Consider the following 20,906-nt stretch of genomic DNA (forward strand, 5'->3'; position numbering starts at 1 on the left):
ACTTTTGTGTTTTAACGTCATATTTTAACTTTGTTTTGGTCAATTTGATCGCCCACACCGATAGACAGTATTCAGAAAGAGACAGAGAGAGAGAGTAGAGGGGAGGAGTAGATCTTGCGAGAACTTCCGGGCGGGTGAGAATAGCCACTTTCAATTGAAATTGGAATGCTGAACTTGTTCTTTCTCATCTGATTCATTGTAATTCGGGGTGCCCACTACGACTGGATCAGGCCGATCGCCTGACTCATTGCCTGAAACTGAAAACCAACACGTGTTTTTGAGGCACCTGAGTTGGGCGATCGGGCTGATCGGCCTATCCCATCCGTAGTGGGCACCCCGTGGCCCGTAGCCATCATGTTCAAAATTGAGAGTGAGATTGAGAGGCGTACACACGCACCACATATAGACATATATGTCATTGTCATGGTCGTACTTTTACAGCCTTCATCAGCAGACAAGGATTGATAGGCCTAAGACAAGACAAAAAGTCAAAGTAGATCGAGTGTGCCATGTGCTTTCACTTTAGACTTTACTTTAGAGCCCCCCCCCCCCCCCACCCCACCCCCCACACACAATTTTTTTAGGACTGTAGTATTCCTTCCAGGCACAAATGTGGCTTAATCTAGATTAGATAAGGCTGAACTGTGGTTGACCCAACACAGAATCTAACAAAGTCGGAACTTACTTTTGTGTTGAGCTTCGCTGTGCAATGTACAATGGATCGAATGGTCCGCTCTATGTTATTGTTTTGCATTTATGTGTCTGTTTAAAAATTATTATTGTTGCCGGGGGGAGCCCCCCACTAATAGCGGTACTGCTTAATGTCGAAACCCGGCAAAACCTGGGACCAAGTGAAACCCGTTGAAACCTGGCGAAAGCTGTTGTTACACGTGTATATCATACTCTTAAAAAGTGGACCACGTAACTGCCGACTCTGTAAGAAAATCGATGATATATCTTCGTAATTGATTGGAGTGTTTGATTAGTTAGAAAGAAATTTGTTTACCTAATTAATGTGTTTTTGGGTGCAGAAATCATTTCTGCTGTCCGATTTACGATTGTTTTCTTGCAAGAAATCTTTACATCTGCGCAAGTAAGAATACTGGTTGGATGCTCAGAAAAGTAGGCTTGGCTTGTTCTTGATATACCTGTTTTGTGTGTTTCTTTTCAGAATCTGGAAAATGTCGTGGATTTGGCTATGTGAAATTCACCATGCTGTAAGTATACTGGAACAGTAAGCTTAGTAAATGATTCGATTTTTCTGCTTTAATTTTAGACCAAGGTCGCCAAGTGTTGTGACAGTTTTATTGTTTATGTTACCGTATTTGACTAGAGGACTTAAAGTGAAGATTTGTACGTTTTTACGGTAAGGGTAAGGGAATTCCCTATTATGCCACAGTATGTGGTTGAGTTCAGGGTTACTACAATCATAAATGGGGGGGGGGGAGATTAAAAGCAGGCATAAAGGTCTTGATTTTTGGACGGCTGGAAATGGCTACAACACAGCTTGAGTGAACGGGGGGGAGGATATCTTGTCTTTGGTTTTTTTTTCTGTTTTTTTTTCGCCTTACACATGCTTTACTTCCCTGGGCTGTGGGGTATTCAGTCTTTTCTGACAGAAATTGAACCTTGTGGATTTCTGTACATAGCAGTTCTATTGATGTTATTATAGAATCTATTTGGCTATTTTTATTCCTTTGATCTTCAGGGAAGATGCAGAAAAAGCTTTGAGCACAGTGAAGACAGTGAATGGGAGAAATGTCCACATCATCTATGCCAACAAAAAGGAGAAGAGTAAGTTTCTGTGTGCCATTCATGGCTGTGCTCCTCTGGATATCTCATAAAACTATAATATCAGAGTGTTCCTAGTTCATATTCTGTGCTGTAATTTAAAGGGACTAGATACGCTTATTAGTGTGGGGTTTTTTGTTTTGTTTTTTTTCTTCTTCTCACTTTTTGATAAGCTTCAGTGGGCATGTCGAATGATTTGGAGCTTGCATTTTACAGTAACTTTGTAAGTTTAGGATGGTGCAGGATTTTGTTAGTTTTGAGACACCTAGTGGTTATTTTCCCTGACAGGAATTCTTTTTATGTTGGGATGTGTTTCTCCCTGTTCTGTTGTAACACCTCTCCTCACTTTGCAGCCCCTTTTGTATTGGCTCAGTGAACATCTGCAAATCATTGACGGGACTTTTCTTCTTTTTCTCAGAGAAGAGGTTTGGCGTACCTAGGTCTAAAGGAGGTGAGCAGGGCGATGAACTTCTCGGCTTGGGAGACGGGGCGGCGACGGAGGACTCGAGGAAACGCAGACTCTTGCCGGAGAAACAGGAGAAGGAACAGGAGCCGGAGGATTCACAAATGGCGGCGACGACCCCAGCGGGCCCACAGGTCAAGGCGAAGAAGCCGAAAATTGTGAAAGAGAAACCAGAGAAGGGAAAGAAGCAGACGCCGAACCCTAAAACAGAAGGAAAACGAGCTCGGCTCATTGTCAGAAATTTGGCTTTCAAGGTATGTGTTGTGGGCAACTTACGGTGTTTGAGGCTTGAAGAAAGAATTGATTATTGTGAAGATTTTAACTTGTCTTGCATACCGGGATTAAGGGTAAGATTTGTGTTGCAGTTTGTACTAGTCTTGTTTAGCTTATTTCGAACAGAAATGCTGCGGTGTCAAAATGTTCATGAGCATTTTTATATGTCTGTTCTGTTTTGTTTATCATCTTCCATGTTGAAGTTCTCTTTGCTCTCAAAATATTTAATAACTATTCTTGTCTCACAAACCTTCATGTGGCTGCTTTATTTTATTCACCAGTGCTCCAAAGAACAAGTGTCTGAAGCTTTTTCAAAGCATGGCAATGTTATAGACGTCCACATTCCTAAAAAAGGTACAGCTACTGAACTCTGATAAGACTCAATGTTTTGAATTTCGTTTTGCTGAGTTATATATTTTTTTCCTTGTATAGCAAAACAACATGTTTTAAAGTTATCTTTTATTGCATTAATGAAGTAATTGGGGAATGGAGTTAAAATTGGTGAAATCTGACCAAGTAGCATTTGAATGTCTGAGACCGGTTCAAGTATTTTGCCTCCTTTTTTTTTCAGTGTTTGCATTTCAACTTTGTGAAATTCTTTTATGTAGAGTTACCGAATTTCTAGATACATCTGGAAATGGGATTTCTGAAATTGTCTGGATTTTGTCTGACTTCAGGGTGATTAGTTAGAAGTTGTTGCACTTTACCGAAAAACTGTCTTGATACAAGATGTATAAGAATCAATGATCTCTTTTGAATCCTTGCTTGCACATTTCCAGGGAGTCTGAAAAGTTCAAGTTTTTTTTCATAGCCAGTTGGCACCTGTGATTTTTTAATCTGATTTTCAGCAATTGTTCTCACATAGCTTTCATGTCTTCCCGCAGGCAAAGGTTCGAGACTGGGGTTTGCCTTTGTGCAGATGTCCAACAAGGCGCAGGCTGGTATGGCCATGAAGGCCGTCAACGGCAGACCACTCATGGGTAGGTCAAGGTCATCGCTGGGCTCGGTGTTCATGTCTCGTTTTGTCACAGAAACAGAAAATGGGGCAACTGAAAATGGTTGACTGAGTAGCCTAACACCATAGTATTCTTTATTCGGTGTTGGGGAAATTTGTTTAACTAAATATAGTCTTACTGCCTTTGAGATCAAGGTATGTTAATATTATTGTAATATTCTTTATTTTTTATAGCTTTTGGTTTTTCTCAGTCTTGTGGTGAAGGCTGTGGATTCTCAGTTCAATGAAAGATTGTGGTTTCCCCACTAGGACGTTGTATTATAAGGAAAGTTGTCCTTGGGTCATCCTCCTGCCGATGTGTACTTGGCTATAGATAGAGAAGGAATTTCTGTGAATGATAGCTGTATGCATCATAATTGTAGCAGTGCTGTATGCTCCTTGGGGAAGTGAAATGCTCTCATGGAAAAAACTAATGAGTGAGGTTGATAATTGTGGGGTCAATTTATGTTAAATATTTAGTTAAGTGAGTCTTTTCTTTTTTTGGTGTCCCTTGTAGTTGGGGCCATTAACGTAATAAAATGTGGTGCAAATGACCTGTTTTTAAAATCATTTATACCTTCAGTTATGGGGAGTTTTTGGACTCTCTACCTCATGGTATTGGGAATTGAAGAGGATTTTGAAGTCCCACTTTTTATAAATGGGAAGATCAAATATCAAAGAAGAGCAGAAAAAAATGCGGTAGAGAATTGAAAAAAATGATTACATTAAAAAAATGTGAAGGAAAAGTGTCCCAAATTATTGTCATGACTGGAAAAAAATGGTATTGGATGAAGAAGTAAAATGCACTTTCAAAAAGAAAGGTTTAGATGAATATTTTCTCTACGTAATCAGTACTGTAAAAATATGCAACAAAAAAAAAAATGCAGCTAAGGAGAAAGTTACAAAGTTAAAGGTCTAATCAGCAGCACTGAAATATGTTCTTTAACCTGTTGGAATGAAAGATATAAATGACGAGTAATTATTCATAGAAAGGAAATTTTATTGCATTAGAAAGGCAGTAAAAGACACACATTGAAAAAAAACTTCTTTTGTTTCAGGTCGCACTGTGGCTGTGGACTGGGCCCTGCCTAAAGACAAGTTTGAGTCACAGCTGGGTACGTGTTTTGTGTCCTGTTATGTTCTGCTTCTTTAACACTCTGCCATCATATTTTGGGGAAAATCTAAAGAAACTGGGTGGTAAACATCGCCACTCGGCAAGATGAGATGGCAAAGTGTCAATCTATGTCTGTTTTCACTGTTTAAAAAAAAATTCTGATGTCTTGTTGTTAAAATATCATATTGCACCGTCATAATGTCTTTATAATAATAATAATAATAGATAGTATTTGTATAGCGCATATCCCCGCTCAACAGCAGGCTCTATGCGCTTTACACTATATTATTTATACTGAATATAGATATATATTGGTAATTGTGGGGTGATTGGGAGTAATGAGTCTTAAATACTTCTACCTGTGGGTGGTCAGAGGTTGCCACTGGTAGGTCCAGATTCTTTTCTTTCCCTCTCTTCTCACTGAGTATCTATCTTACATTTCCCTTGCACTAAATGACCTAGGTTGAGTCATTGTGCATCTCTTTACTAATAAAACCGAATAAAATAGTTTTACCTGCTGTGGAGTTGAACCCCCCCCCCCCCCCCAGAATATGTGGATGAGTGCTAGACTCTGTGAAACAACACTAACCTAACTTGAGTTTCTGCGACTGAGGAAAAGAAGTAAAGTAACAAATAAGACAGGATGCTACCTGGCAAAAGGGCTCTGGGGTTAGCTTTTGTTAAACATAGGTAAGACTTTAGGGTTATGTCTTCCCAAAATAATGGTATGTACATCATGGGAGTTTCCATATTTTCAGTTTATCATTTGATTCATTTCTCTCTCTCTCTCACTGCAGAATCCAAATCAACGACAGAGGAAGACATGGAGGTGGATGATGGAACAGAAGATGGCGCAGACTCGGAAGGAGAAGGGAAAGAAAGTGACGGTGAAGACAACAAAGACGACAGTGGAGAGGATGACGAAAGTGATGAAGGAAGCGAGGAGAGTGAAAATGAATCTGAGGAGGAGGAAGACGAAAGTGGTGATGAGGATGATGATGATGATGACGAGGAGGGGGACAGTGAGGAAGAGGAGATTGATATGAAGCCATCGAAGAACCTAGGTGAGAATTCTTCGGTAGCGAGTGTATATGTACTGTTTATCTGCTTCACTCTTTAACACCTTCGGGACCACTGACGTACTAATATGCGAGCTGCGCCTGACCGAGTCGGACCACCGCCGTATATTTACGTGACTGATGGCAATACCACTCGTTCAAGCCAGTCCAGGTTTATTCCAAATTATCCACGTTTTCTGACTGCTTGTTCAACTCAGAAGAGTTCTTTCCCTTTTGAATTCACCGAAGTTGAAGCCAGTTTGAGTTGATTAGAAGAGTAAAAAAGTGTCGTCAAAGCGAGTATTTTCAAGGGATGTATGCGGCAGCTCTGGTCCTCTGGATAGGATCAGCTGGTGTGGGGCCGGTCCCGAAGGTGTTAAACCCCATCGGACACTAGGAGCGTCTGATACTAGCTACAACTGTTTTGTTTTATTTAGTGCTAGTTTTTGTTTGTTTTTCGGAACTAGACTAAGACTAAGCCTTTGTTTTCACTGTTTAGAAGTTGGAGGCAAGCTTTTGGTGTTGTAATGAGACACAGTACACCAGGTTTTGGTGACTTTAGAAAAAACTTAGGGAAACGGTGGAAAAAACTCAGGGTTAAAAGAGTTAAGATCTTCTTTCTAGACCCAGCCATCATCTGCAGCCTAGATATTGAGTTTTGGACTTGTTGGACTGCCGCTGTGGTTACCCTCAGATGACAGCGGAGCACCTCGGGAAAAAGTTCCATGTGTGGATGATAAGTACAGTCGAACTTGCTCTAACGACCAGCTGTATAAGACAGTCACTTGTACATTTTCTTGTAAAATTCTTTTTTCAGGATTGAGGTACTCTTACAACTTTCATTGTTTGTGTTGTTACTGCTTGGAATAAAGGAGATGTCAAGGTTACTTTGTTTGATCCTTTGTTGTGTTAAAAGAACATTTAAAAAGTTAAAATTCTCTATGAGTTGTCTCTCTTTTTGTCCCCCCAGACCGACCAAGTGATGTCTCAGAGGGCCGGACACTCTTTATCAGGTAACTAGCCGCAGACACAATGGATTATTTGTGTGTGCGTGCTCATGCGTGGCCCTTGGCAGTAACCATATGATTAAGTAGATTGTCTTTCATCGTGTAGTAATTAACACTTTGCAGTCACATCATGAATCATCATCTGCCGATCTGTGATGTTTACCACCCAGTTTCTTTGGATTTTCCCCCAAATGCCTTTGCCTTTGATGGGTTTGTACTATACGAGCCTTGTGGTGGCAGAGTGTTAAAGGAGTGTGTTTTTTTTTATTGTCAAGTGACTTTGAACATCTGCACAAGACAAACGTTCTAAAAAAGGCGGAAATAATGCTTAGTGACCATAGCCACCCACTGACATCGGAATTTCAACTATCGTCCTGCAGTAAACGATACATTTCCAAAAAAGCAAGAACAGACAGATATAGAAATTCATTCGTACCAACTGCAGTGAGGTTACTGAACACACAGTGCTACAAATGAAACAGAGAGAGAGAAAGAGAGAGAGAGAAAGAGAGAGAGAGAAAGAGAGAGAGAGAGAGAGATTTAATGTTTTACGGAGCGGGTTGTCCCAGCCCGTGAGACATGTATTTACTTGGCCTAATGTTCTATCTTGTTGTGCGTTTGCGTGAGTGCACCTTTAAGTCTAACTTTTGTAACGTCTACTGCCATTGTTAACGACCAAGACAAATTTCTCTCTTCGAGATGAATAAAGATTGTCATTGTCATTGTCATTGTCATTGACATCTTTCAACTAACAGAGGATATTGTTGGGTCTTCTCCTCTGAATACAAGATTTCTTTTTAATTTCTCCAACACATGATGAAAAGTATGAAAATGTGTGTGAATTCAAAAGTTGGAGAAAATGAACAATTGGCTTTTGTTGTGCGAAGACAGGTGTTGGACCGCAGAGAGAAAAATTTTTCTTTGACGATAGGAATACTGTGTGTTCCTATGACTTTATGCAGTTGCGAGCGCCATAAAACACTAGCAAAAAAAAAAAAAAAAAGAAGAAATACTGTGTCATGGTGCTTTTTTGGCAAATGTCTAATCCAATCCTGTTTGCATTTCCTTTTCCAGAAACTTGCCGTTCTCAGTTGAAGAAGAAGATGTGGAAGAGTTCTTCTCCCAGTTTGGAGACGTCAATTATGCCAAGCTTGTGATTGATCACGCCACTGGTGTCCCTAAAGGTATGGACAAATGCTTGTTTTAAAAAACAATTTCTATTCACATTCTTTGCCAACGATGGTTACCCTATTCACCCCTTAAATAAACCAAATTTTATGTTACTTATAAATGAGATAACCATATCATATTCACTCAAAATGTTTGTTATTCGCTTTACTGCTTATTAAAGCTTTTGTCTAGAGGTATCTGCAAGGCTATCACCATGGTAGAAGCACGTTCCGGTCCAAAGTAAGGGGAAATGTTTGTGTTGTACATATTGGAACTGGTTATGATTCTAAAGCAGGCCACTTTTATCATCTAACATTTTGAATCTTTGTTTAGTTGTGGGATGCTCGACATACTTTTTACTTCTCCTGTGTGATTGTTTGCTATGGAAATTTCAGTCTGTTTTATTTCGTCCATAACTATTTATATCACCCCTGAAAGTAAAAGCCAATATTTTTATTTGTTGGTCCACAAGTTTTGAGAAGTGTTCTTCTTCCCATCTGGCTTCAAATCAAACTTGTCTGACCTTCTCCATCAGGAGTGTGAGGGAGAGGAATATGTAGTGTGCTGGTAACAGCTTTGTGAACTATGGCATTGCTCTTATGTCCGTATGTAGTTGCATGTGTTGTAAAACACTTACCTAACAAGGACTGTGGTATCTTATAGTCCTTTGTTTTCACAGGTTCTGCATTTGTCCAGTACAAATCTAAAGAGAGTGCGGACTCGTGCCTGGAAGCGTCGGATTCCTCAGGGAAGGTAATGATGTTTACATAATTTACATGTAGGAAACAGAGTATATCAGATCAGAAATGGCCTAAAATACATAATTTGTATATTTATGTTCCTAGAACTATGAAAGTGTAAGACAGGATTTGTCAATGATTTGTAGTAGCTTTTAAGTTTTAGCTTTTAGCGGCTTGCTGGAGATAAGGAGTTAAAAAGAGGTAAACTCTGATGCACAGCGGTAAGGAAGCAGAACAAATCTTGTTACATTGACTTCATATCTAGACTTAACACAAAGGCATTTAGTCTCTTTCAATAGTCCAAAGGACTCTGTATTTCAGGTTCTACCAAGTTTTTCGCTCTGGTGACTTTCTCTAACCTGGAGTGCTATGTAATAATAATAATAATAAATAGCATTTGTATAATGCCTAACCCGGCTCAACAGCAACCTGTATGCGCTTTGCAGTTAATTTATGATATGCGCACATTTTTTTCTCTCTCTCTGTCAGGGTGATTCTGGCTTGACCATAGGTGGACGCGACCTCTATGTGACCCTGGCTGTGACTCGGCAAAGAGCAGGGGAGATCATTGGCAAGAAAGACGAGAAAAAAGAACAGAAGGACACCAGGAATCTTTACCTGGCTCGAGAAGGAAGTGAGTGTAGAAGCGTTCTGTGTTGAAAAACTTTGAGTTGAGCTTATTGACGGACAGGTGTCAGGCCATTCGCAAAGGGGAGATATTAACATGTTCTTGTGCACTGTAGAATTGTAAATGGGCTGATTTATCAATGTCATGCTCATACTGTGCCGGAACAATATAGGGGGAACTGCTGCTTTTTCTTTCCTCATCCTTACTATTGTCATTTTTGCTCTACTTCTTTTGTATATTTGTCACTCTCTTGTGAACTGCTATTTCCTTGATAGTTGAAGCAGACTTTGTGCAGTTAAGGCTAGAGATGTGAGCAGAGTAAGCCTGATTCCCCGTTTAGACTTCTCTGTTGGCATCCACCCCGTGGCGCTGATAATTTGACCTTTTGCAGTTGTGAGGGCCGTAAAACTTTACTAAATCTTAAAAAAAACAACCATAAAAGTGTCTCGGAATTATGAACTCACTGATACCTTTTAAGCTGTTGGTGATTCCTTTGAGTTCAGATTTGTTGCTTTTGGTCTTGTTATTCCCCTCTTCCTCCTCTTCATGGGTGGTTGGAGGGTGCGATTGGTAGGTCCTACTTCATTATTTCCCTCCCTTCCTCCTCCCCCTCCCTCCTTTATTCTTTCTCTCTCTCTCTCTCTCTCTCTCTCTCTCTCTCTCTCTCTCTCTCTCTCTTTCTCTCTCTCTGTTCTTCTCTCTCCTTCCCTCCTTCTCTCTCTCCCTCTCCCTCACAATCAACACAAACTGCTATCTCCTCCGCAGTGATCCGGCCGGGCACAGAGGGAGCCAAAGATGTACCGGCAGCAGACCTCGCTAAAAGAGCCAAGGTAGAGTGGTGGAACGACAGACCCTCATGCTTTGTGGGGCAAGGAGGATTTTGGGAGTTGTTGTTGTTGTTGTTGTCTGCTGGGTGGGTGTTTCTGTGTGTGTATGTGTGTATTTTGCTGTGTGTGTATGTGAGGGTGTTTTTGTGTGTGTGGGTGTGTGTGGGTGTTTGTGTATTGATCTAGGCAGCAATGAAGTCAGTAATACATCGTGTGTGATCACGAGAAGTGTGCTTCTTGCTTGGTTCACCCACCACCTCTTTCGGGTAACGTTTGAGGCAGTCTAGTTTCTCTTTGTCCTCCCTGAATGACTCACGTCTGCTGAGTGAAAGGGCATGTTGAAAGTTTTCAAGATTTACGATATTTCAGAAAGGTTGGAGGGATGGGGGAAAAAAAAAAAAAGGGCAAGAGAGGAGGGATGTTAAGTTGTTGGGGTAGGGTGTCCAGTGAGTTTTTTTTTTTTTTTTTTTTTTTTTGTCTATCAAGCAGCTAACTGGTTTTCGTCTTGGGGATCTATGATGAATCTTGCTATTTGACCCACCACTGTGTTTTTAACGATTTGTTTGGGCAGAATCAGAGCTCTGCCGTAGGAACAAAAGTACTGTGATTGCCTTGTGTTTTTGAACTTTTGAGTGGGGTTTTTTTTTTGCCAGTTGACTGTCAGAACTCTTATTTCTCTCTGTTTTTATAAACTTTGTTACCATTTTCTTTTTTACTGTTTGACCATCTGTGGGTCTGTTTCCCTTGACCCATAATATTTTGGTATGATCTTATAATTATTGCTCTCTAATTTTATAATTTACTTCAAGTCGCTTTTTATGGTGATTATGTATTTTTTTAAAGGTGGTTTTGATTATTGATTTATATACACACTGTACAGATGAGAATACAGATAGGTATGAATAGAAGGACTGACAAATTGCCTCTTGTTTCGCAAAGATTTCAACCTCTCATCTTTTTTGTTTTATATATTATGAATAAAAAAAAAAAAAGTTGTTCCCCGCAAAAAAATAATAATATGAAAAAATTGGCGAGTTTCTGTGAGTTGAATGATTTCACAGATTTGAAAGGGCCACCTTCTCCTCACCTTGACACAAAGCGGTTTGGTGTTTGTCTCCTCAGATCGACTCGGCCAAGAGGAAAAAGTTGAGGGACCAGAACGTGTTTGTGTCCTCGGTCCGTCTGTGTCTCCACAATCTGCCCACGACCGTCACGGACAAACAGCTGAGAGTTGTCTGCCTCAAGGCCGCCGGCGACAGGCAGGCTAGGGTCACAGAGGTCGGTGCTGTCCCAGTGGAATGTGCGTTAGGGTTTTTAAATTTTTTGTTTGTTGGTGGCCTTGTGGTTAGACTACCGGACTGGTAATCGAGAGGTTGTGGGTTCGGGGGTTGGAGCTGCAGGGCCGACGTTGTGTCCTTGGGAAAGGCACTTTACACGAATTTTCCTCACTTCACCCAGGTGGGAAAGGGTACCCAGCCATAGACAGCGAAAGATCTTGTCAGTATGTTAGTGTTTTAGCGCCTATAAATGGCCGCTTGCACTGTATGCTTCCCAGGAAGTTAAGGTTATTTCAGAATGCTCTCAGGTCTTCTGGGGTAATAGTGTAGATTGTGAAGCGCATAGAGCTTGCTGTTGAACGGGGATTTGCGCTATTCAAATGCTATCTATTATTATTATTGTAGCAAGGGCAACAACATACATGGGTGGAGTGTGAGTTGTTGGTGGGTGCTCTGCTCTGATGTGGTCTGCTCCTTCTTTCCCATTAAACATCTGTCATCCTTTTCTCTCCTTTTTTGTGATGTTTGTTACTCTCTTTTTATACTTCTAATCTTTGGCACTTATTGGACCGATTTGTGTTGTTTTTAATAAAAATTTGTCACCCTTTAATCTCCTCCTCAGTGTCGCGTCATGCGGGACCTCGACCGAGTGAACGCCCAGGGCGTGGGCAAGTCTCGGGGCTACGCATTCTGCGCCTTCAGCGAACACCAGCACGCTCTGGCGGCCCTGCGACACCTCAACAACAACTCCACCGTCTTTGGGGACAAAAAGGTAACGGCAGCACTGGTTCGCTTTTACCGTTATCTGACGTCAACCGTGAACTAGCAATGCCATTCAAACCTGTTCAAGACGACCATCCATTGTTAAGGAAATTTGTGGTTACCCAGACAGGTGGTCCTCTTGAACAGTTCCGTTATAATGATAATACAGAGAAGAAAAAAACCAAAGGGGATTGTGGGAAGTGATCGTTTGTTCAGGCGCTTGTCGTTTTAGGTCGCCGTTGGTTAGAGCAGGATCAAACCCCCCCCCCCCCCCCGGGCAGTGCTACTGACTGAAGTGTCTTTAGGCCATTCCCAAATGGGGTATATCAACTTATTCTTATGCACAGTAGAATTGTAAATGGGCTGATTGATCAATGCTATTCTCATACTATGCCGGAACAACATAGGGGGAACTGCTGCTTTTTCTTTCCTCATCCTTACTATCATCATTTTCCTCTACTTCTTTTGAATGTTTGTCACTCTCTTGTGAACTGCTATTTCCGGGGTGCCTTGATAGTTGAAGCAGATTTGTGCCGTTGAGGCTAGGGAGGTGAGCAGAGTAAGCCTGATTCCCCGTTTTGGACTTCTCTGTTGATATCCACCCCCTTGGCGCTCACATGACGTTATGCAGTTGCGAGCACTGTGAACACCTTACTAAAACTAAAACAGTTGCGCTGGTCTGATGTAACATGTACCACCCTTCTGTAGCCCTGTTTTAACATGTGGCATCCTTGTGCCTCCTGTGCAGCGTACAAAGAAGTCTTTTTTAGCATTGCTTTGACGGGATCCTCAGTAGACTGTAGGGGAGGAAATCGCGACCCTCAGTGCTTTCTTGTTGTATCTCCATTGTTTTTAACAGTGAAAACAGTTCATAAAAAAAAGTGAGCTGAAGAAGAAGTCACATTTTTCATATAAAAAAAAAGAATAGAGATACGAGAAGAAACCACTGAGGTCGCGAAATGCTGATTACTATGAGTACGTGTCTGTAATTGTTACGTTTTATATTTAAATACTCAACATTTAAGTTTTTGGAAGGCTTGGCAATAATGATATGTGAGGCAGCGTGGTGGAATCAGGCTCTCGTCAATTTTTGGGCATGTAGAGTTATTGGTATCATCTTAAAGTTTGTTCACTTGTTATTATTTGGAAGAAAAAAACCCAAAACATTTATCTTGAATACAAGTCGAGATATTTGCAAATGAAGGAGTTGGGGGTCACCTTTTTTCAGAAGTAAAATTAGTGAGAAAATGGCTGCCAAAGGTTAGTTATTTCCTTAGCTTAAGAGTCCGTGGTAACTAAAAATTTACATTTTCTGTGCCTTTTATCAACGTTTTTCAGAAAAATCGACACAGAAATGAGTTTTTTAATGGGCATGAAAGGTGTTGAGTCAAAAAACAAAAATTTAATAAAAATTCACAAACCTGCGGAAAAATGCAAGTTTCTGCATTTTGAATATTTTGACGAGAGCCTGATTCCACCACGCTGCCTCACATTTAATAAGAATTGTGCAGACAAATCTTTAAAAAAGAACTGTTGAACTTACTGTTTTTGTCCAATTTGTTTTTTTCCACGCAGCGGCCAATTGTCGAGTTTTCTTTGGAAAATCGCAAAGCTCTGGAGGCAAAAGAGAAAAGGCTGGAAAAGTCCAGGGTAAGTTTTGTCTCCATGAGCTTCTATCAGTTGTTTTTTTAAAAAATGCGCTTTGTCTCTTGTCATATATTGTGTCGTGTACTGTGTCGTGTACTGTGTCGTGTACTGTGTCGTGTACTGTGTCATGTACTGTGTCATGTACTGTGTCATGTATTGTGTCATGTACTGTGTCATGTATTGTGTCATGTATTGTGTCACGTATTGGGCGTTGGTTGTTGTAAAGCCCAAGATGTGTATAAAAATAAAATAAATCATAAATATCTGCTTCTTACTGAATACTCTGAAAATATTTGAGAAAACTTCCCATTGTCTCTATATTGAGTTGTATGTGGGTGGTTGGTGGGTGATCGGGTGTGGTTTGCTCCTTGTGTCCTATCAAACCTCAGAATCTATCATCCTTATCTGTTCTCCTTTTTAGTGTTTGTTACTCTCTTGTAACACCTATAATCTTAGGCACTTATATATGAGCTTATTGTAATGCAAGTGCCGTAAAACTCCTACTTTTAACCTAAACTAGCCTGAAGCAAGCTAAAGTGAGTCATATGCTCTTCAGTATACTTAAAAGCATTCACACTGTAGTTTCAAATGCTCTGTAGTTTGTACATCAATTGATTTCTCTTTTTTTTCTTGAAAGATTATCCGAAGTGCACATGTTATTCATCTTCATTGTCTTTCTTCCCCTGGACCAGGGATAGGTCCACAGACAAATGCTTTCCACTATTCCGTATCTCTGGCCGGCCTCTTGACATTTTCCCGTCTTTTTCCACTTTTCTGTACAATATTCCCCAAGTGTACATGATTCTGTCAACGTAATGTTAACCATGTAAGATAGTTTCTGCTCATTCTTTCCTATCAGACATCTATTGTTCCGATCTCTCCTACTTCTTTTCTGTGTTTGTTACACTCTTGTAACACCTCGGCTCTTATACGACCTTATTGTGTTGCAAGTGCCATAAAACTTTTAATAAACCTAAGATTGTCTCTGAACCCTGTTGTCTTCCATCTCAGTTGAGGCAGAAGCAGAAACCGAAGCAGAGAGATGGACAGGAGAATGGAACGGCGCCGGAAAATTCCTCAGGTGCCGCCAAGAAAAAGAGGCGAAACAGGAAGTCTCAGGCCAAGGACGCCAAGCCTTTGACCACGAGGAAGCAACAGGACCAGGTGGCCAGGTCTTTGCACCAGGTAAGGGAGGACCGGGGGGGGGGGGGGTTGTGGTGGTGGGGGGGAGCTGCATATGTTTGTTTGGTTCTTGGAGGGGGGTGGGGGGCTGCGTGCATGAAGCTGTATTCTTGTTTTTTGGTGAAGAGCTGTGTGCCTGTTGTTGTTGTGTGTTGTTGTTTTTTTTTGGGGGGGGGGGAGCTGTGTGCTTGTTGTTTTTTGGGGGATATGTTGCTTGCTTGTTGGTTCTTGGCAGAAAATTAAGTGTTCGTTGGTGCTTGGGGATGGTTGTTGGCTTTTCAATTTTTCATTTTTATTTGTGTCTTTTATCTTTGTCATTCAACAGGCTGTTTCTATCCACAGCCGTTTGATTTTGTAATGTGTTGATGAATTGTTTGTGAATGAGCATTCAACATGCAGATAGTTGAGACAGGTTGACTGTGTCACTTGTAGGTTTTTTTGGGTTTTTTTTACTGTCTCTCTTTACTTTTGTTTATGGCTGTCAAATCTTTATTTGATGCTTTTTATTTCTTCCTGTATTTTCTATAGTTTTCTAACTTATGAAAAAAATATATGAAAAGGCAAATTTATACTAATTTATAATATCTCTGTTGAATTCTGAATGAGAAACTGAGATTGTATCAAGGATCAGAGAGGTTCGTAAACTGAAAGTAAATTAGACGAAAATTATGTGGTTAAAACTGAAAGTTCAAATCATCCTCCAGGAAAGGTGTGTGAGAATTTCTTAAAGAGGAAAGATGATGATACTCTTTGTGATTTACCTAATGTGGGATATTAACATGTTCTTATGCTCGGTAGAATTGTAAATGGGCTGATTTATCAATGTCATGCTAATACTGTGGCGGAACAACATAGGGGGAACTGCTGCTTTTTCTTTCCTCATCCTTACTATTGTCATTTTTCCTCTACTTCTTTAGTATGTTTGTCACTCTCTTGTGAATTGCTATTTCCAGGGTGCCTTGATAGTCGAAGAAGACTTTTGCTGTTGAGGTGAGCAGAGTAAGTCTGATTCCTCGTTTGGACTTCTCTGTTGACATCCACCCCCTGGCGCTCATATGACCTTATGCAGTTGCGAGCGCTGTAAAACCTTACACTAAAGCAAACAACTATTGGTGATGTGTGAGCTGATTCTGTAAATCCATGTCGTCCTTAGGGTCCCCTGGGTCTTCCGTCGCACTCCGGCCCCAAGCAACGACACAAACCGCGGCCGGGGGCGCAGGGCAAAGGTCGAGGTGAGGGGAGGAATCAGAACAGGATGCAGCCTCGAGGAGGACAGCCGGCAAACAGAAGAGCCGCTGAAGGGAACAGGAAGGAGGAGCGACAGTCGATGAAGATGATGGTTTGTGACTCGGCATGTTGCTTGTTGTTGAGGTTGTTGTGTGTCCAGTCAAAGATTGTGCATAACAAGATAGTTCACTCCTCTTCTTGAGCCAATTAAAAAAGTGTCCTGAAAATCCGGTGATGCCCTCTTCGAAAAAGCGTGGACTGTCCGAACAGAGTTACCCTACTTGTGTGAAAACAATAAAAGTGAAACTAACAAGCTGTGGTAATCGTATTCTTCTCCTGGAGAAATGAAAGAGAGCTTCAAAACAAAGACTGCAGCGCCATCTGAAGTAATGCGCGGACTTCCGCAGACACTTTTTTGGCAAAGTGAACTATCTTGTTATGTACGATCTTTGGTCCAGTAGACTTTAGCCTTTTTCCCCTTCAGTTAAATACAATGAAAAGGAAAGTGGCTGATTTTCATTCTTGTTTTCAAATGAAAAAAGGCTTTCTATTTTCAATGAAAGAAAAAAGCGAGTGTACTGAACTGACACTTTGGAAAATAGAGCTGTACATTTCACGGAAGCATAGAGAATTTATGCAGCACTCATCACGTTACTTAAGCATTCTCACCATTTTGATGTCTTCATGGTGTACTGTGTTTGTAAAACTTTTAAGACAGTTCTCTTGAAGTCATATCTTTATACCTTATCTCATGAAACAGGCACATACACAAACTTTTGTCTGGTTTTCCATGAAAGGGTTTACTGTTGTCGTTTCTGAATTTGTTATAAGAATCTCTGAAATCCCATAAGAGTACACCTGTAAGAAAAATAAGCCGCCCCATTTGCCTTGCTTTTCAGGGTGGATAGAAAATATTGGAGATCTCATTTTTCTTGCTGCAGCAAAAATCTGCTTCTCTCTGTAATTTTCATTTGTATGAAGAATTTTGGTGTATGTGGAGTATTAACTCACTTGCGACTGGGCCCTTTCACCAGCCACAAGCATTGAAGACTGGTGTTTTGGGGGGTATTTCAATAAATCACCACAACTCTCAGAATTACCCTATTGTAATCATTTTTTGACACAGTAAAGTAACATTCAAGCTTAATCTAATACAAAAAACTAAAGTTGTCGAAGTTTAATACTTTAATTTGTACGATTTTTTAAAAATTGGCATGAATTTGATTTTCGAAAAATTTCCAGAGACGTGACAAGTAGAATGAAATTCACTGCAACAACAAAAATAAAAGTTCAAAGTGTTCTGGTTTGACTTGTATACATGTGCAAGTGTTTGGTGAAAATATAAAAGCTGGTCTGTGCATTGATTCAGACCCATACACTGAATTACATGAGACAGATGTACGGCACGACGTTGTGATTTCGTTGCGCGAAAAACAACACCGGTACTAGTGCTAGATCTAGCCCTAGAACTACGACTCGGGCCGTGTTCGGGTACATATCCAGGATCCTAACTATTAGACACATCATATTCTGAGACACTAGAACTAGTAAAACGCACAGAAGTATAGAAAACGGCGAAATTATGTGATTCTTGTTCATGCGACTTCTTCGACCGTTACTACGACGCGACTGTCGGATTACTATGAGCTGTATAGAAAAAAACAAAGCGCGAGTTCCGGTCTGTTCAACCCCAGTTGGGGTCACTGTCTTTCACCTTCAATAACTTAAAAACTACCGGCCCCAGAGATACGAAACGAAGTCTAAGTAGCTCAGGCTTGGCCAAACAAGGGTACGAGGCGGGTCTCGCGATCCGTGCGTGATTTGTAGAGCGAAAAAAAAATTCCAAAGTTGGTCATGCAGGGCTTGTGAGACCCGACGCGAGCGTCATGGCGGGGGTCACGCAACTGTTGTGTGACCCGTCTGAAGTGAGTTAATCTATGGTAAATGCGAAAGATTAGGTTTGAAGTAGGCAGTTTTTTGGTTGTGAGGAATGAGTATTTACACCTGCTTTGAATTTTTAATTTGATCTTGTTGTATGTTTGCAATATGTACAAATAACGTTGTCACTTTGAGCGGCTGTATACCTAAATTCAATTTGTTTGAAACAATTTACTTTTGGGACACGTATTTATAGTTAAAACAAATTTAGTGAATGTGGAGACTAAACTGTTTTTGTGTTTTTACAATTTCAGAAGTCTGGCAAGAAGAGAAGGGACGTGGACAGCTTTGATCGTCTGGTCGCTTCCTACAAGCAGAAAATCATGGCCTCTGTCAAGTTGTAGCTGTTGTGTGATGTAGGAATGGCTGTGTGAGAGATTGTGTGGGTGATTGTGTGAGTGACTCTGTGGGTGATTGTGTGAGAGATTGTGTGAGTGGCTGTGTGAGAGATTGTGTGAGTGGCCGTGTGAGAGATTGTGTGAGTGGCCGTGTAAGTGACTGTGTGAAAGACTGATTGAAAAATTGCAGCCATGCTTGACACCTCATTGTGAGCGCCAAGAAATTTAAAAAGTAGAACACGGTAAATGACTCTAAAAAACAAAGTGAAAGGATCTGGCCTCTCTTGCTTACAGTGAACGAGGAGGAAAAGGGACGGACTGGCTTTGAAGAACGATATATATTGTACTCTACTTTTTTTCATCAATTGGTGTTTATCTGCTAGTGTTACGCCTGACAGCACTCTGAAGTGTACATCTTTATCTTGTGTGTTAGAATAATCAAAGGACTTGAAGAAAGCTCAATGTTGGGACAGATATAGTAAACTATTACGTGTCATGTACCTCAAATTTGCAATTTTTCAACATGCAGTGTGTCTGTGAGCTGACCTGACCATCAATGATATATTTATAGAGGGTGTGTGTGAGCTCTAAAGCAAAAGGCGGGAGTACAGTCGTGAGGATGTCGGCGAGGCGGGAGTCTTGATCGTTGAGGGTAGACCTACTCCAAAGATCGTATGTAACAAGATAGTTCACTCCTCTTTTTGAGTTTGAGCCAATTAAAATAGTGTCCTCAAAATCCGATGGCACCTTCTTCGAAAAAGTGCGGACTTCGCGAACAGAGTTATCCTACTTGTGTGAAAAACAATAAAAGTGAAACTAGCAAACTGTGCTATTCCTATTCTTCTTCTAGAGAAACGAAAGAGAGCTTCAAAACAATGACTACAGCACCATTTGAACCAATAATGTGCGGACACTTTTTTGGCAGAGAGAACTATCTTGTTATGTACGATCTTTGCCTACACTTACCTAGCAAAGTGCAAACTAAGAGTAATATTTTGCAAATGTCTTCCTGTCAGAATGTTTGTGCTGATTTAGTGTTGAAAGACGTGCATGATTGAGTATACTTGTTTGAGCTCTTGAACAGCAAAGCTGTTTGTTTGTTTGTTGTAAATAAAGATTATCTTAATTGACTGGGGCTGCCTTCTTTTTTTTGCCTTTTTAGAAGTACGAGGATGGATGGAGCAAAATATAATGGAAGTTGGGAAGTATCTCAAAAACTTTTAATTCTATGGACCTGAAATTTTCACAGTACCTCCATACAGTATAGCATGGATAGCTTGAATTCGTCAGGACTTGCCTCGATAGTTCAGGGGATCAGTAGTTTGAGGGATATCTTACAAAGATAGAGAAGGAAAGAAAAACGGGACCGCAGGCACAGTTAAACGGATGTGTGATTTCGAGTTTTCTGTGTTGGACCTATCTGTCTTACATTATATTATATTCTTCTGGTCATATACAGGATTTCAACCCCCTGGGACTGTAGTGTCTTTAGGCCATTCCCGAAGGGGGGACTTTCCTCATTCAAGCACAGTAGAATTGTAAATGGGCTGACTCAAGTCACGCTCATAACTGCCTGATCTGCAGCAGGGAACTTCTGCTTTTTGTTTCCTCATCCTTACTATTGTCATTTTCCTCTACTTCTTTTGTATGTTTGTCACTCTCTTGTGACCCGCTATTTCCGGGATGACTTGATAGTCGAAGCAGACCTTGTGCTGTTGAAGCTAGAGAGGTGAGCAGAGTAAGTCTGATTCCCTGTAAGGACTTCTCTGTTGACACCCACCCCTTGGCGCTCATATGACCTTATGCAGTTGCGAGCGCCGTAAAACCATCTACTATAAAAAAAACAAAAAAAAACCCTCTACTAAAACCCCCCCCCCAAAAAAACCAGGATTTCAACCTCCACAGCCACTACTGGAAGTCTCAAAGGTAGTCAGCTTCCGGTTTACATCGTAGCTCTGAATTCGCAGTTCATAAGGTCCTGAATTAAAATGTGTAATGAAATAGCAGAATATTATACTAAAATCCGAAGAGGAGTGAGACAAGGTTGTGTCTTCTCTCCCTATCAGATGCTAAGTGTTTCTCAGTAAGCTACATGAAACTTGAGATTTAACCCAACTCCCCGTCAACGGAACAGAATTGTTTGGATGGTTGGCTGTTTGCGCCTTCTTTCCTATCAAACACCTACCGTTCTCATCTCTCCTTCTTTTCTTTGTTTGTACCATACTTCTTCTTCTTCTTCTTTTTCTTCTTCTTCTTCTTCTTCTTCTTCTTCTTCTTCTTCTTCTTCTTCTTCTTCTCCTCCTCCTCCTTCCTCCCAGGCACTACGGTTTTCTTCCCCGTCTTGCTTGTCGTCCTCCACTCAGGTGTTTAACATCGGTGAGTGGTTGGCGGGTGCACTGGTGTGGTTTACTCCTTCTTTCCTATCAAACATCTATCTTCCTTACCTCTCCTCCTTTTTTGTATTTGCTAC

General features: G+C 40.8%; 1 protein-coding gene across 1 annotated transcript in view; it reads left to right on the forward strand.

The window, feature by feature from the left end:
- The window catches only part of LOC101863757 (RNA-binding protein 28), a 22,264-nt gene extending 2,697 nt beyond the window's left edge, over window positions 1-19,567 (forward strand). Inside the window, exons 2-20 of the mRNA XM_013084861.2 lie at window positions 1,172-1,217; window positions 1,709-1,794; window positions 2,210-2,508; window positions 2,809-2,881; window positions 3,412-3,507; window positions 4,580-4,636; window positions 5,433-5,699; window positions 6,664-6,706; window positions 7,775-7,884; window positions 8,550-8,623; window positions 9,100-9,244; window positions 10,004-10,068; window positions 11,188-11,343; window positions 11,965-12,114; window positions 13,680-13,754; window positions 14,763-14,936; window positions 16,087-16,272; window positions 18,353-18,465; window positions 18,550-19,567. Coding sequence (XP_012940315.1) covers window positions 1,172-1,217; window positions 1,709-1,794; window positions 2,210-2,508; window positions 2,809-2,881; window positions 3,412-3,507; window positions 4,580-4,636; window positions 5,433-5,699; window positions 6,664-6,706; window positions 7,775-7,884; window positions 8,550-8,623; window positions 9,100-9,244; window positions 10,004-10,068; window positions 11,188-11,343; window positions 11,965-12,114; window positions 13,680-13,754; window positions 14,763-14,936; window positions 16,087-16,272; window positions 18,353-18,442 — 2,192 coding nt within the window. The 3' untranslated portion in view covers window positions 18,443-18,465; window positions 18,550-19,567. The remainder of the gene's footprint in view (window positions 1-1,171; window positions 1,218-1,708; window positions 1,795-2,209; window positions 2,509-2,808; window positions 2,882-3,411; window positions 3,508-4,579; window positions 4,637-5,432; window positions 5,700-6,663; window positions 6,707-7,774; window positions 7,885-8,549; window positions 8,624-9,099; window positions 9,245-10,003; window positions 10,069-11,187; window positions 11,344-11,964; window positions 12,115-13,679; window positions 13,755-14,762; window positions 14,937-16,086; window positions 16,273-18,352; window positions 18,466-18,549) is intronic.
- The last annotated feature ends 1,339 nt before the right edge of the window (window positions 19,568-20,906 follow it).

Source organism: Aplysia californica, unplaced genomic scaffold (assembly GCF_000002075.1).
Source record: "Aplysia californica isolate F4 #8 unplaced genomic scaffold, AplCal3.0 scaffold00323, whole genome shotgun sequence".
NCBI lineage: Eukaryota > Metazoa > Mollusca > Gastropoda > Aplysiida > Aplysiidae > Aplysia > Aplysia californica.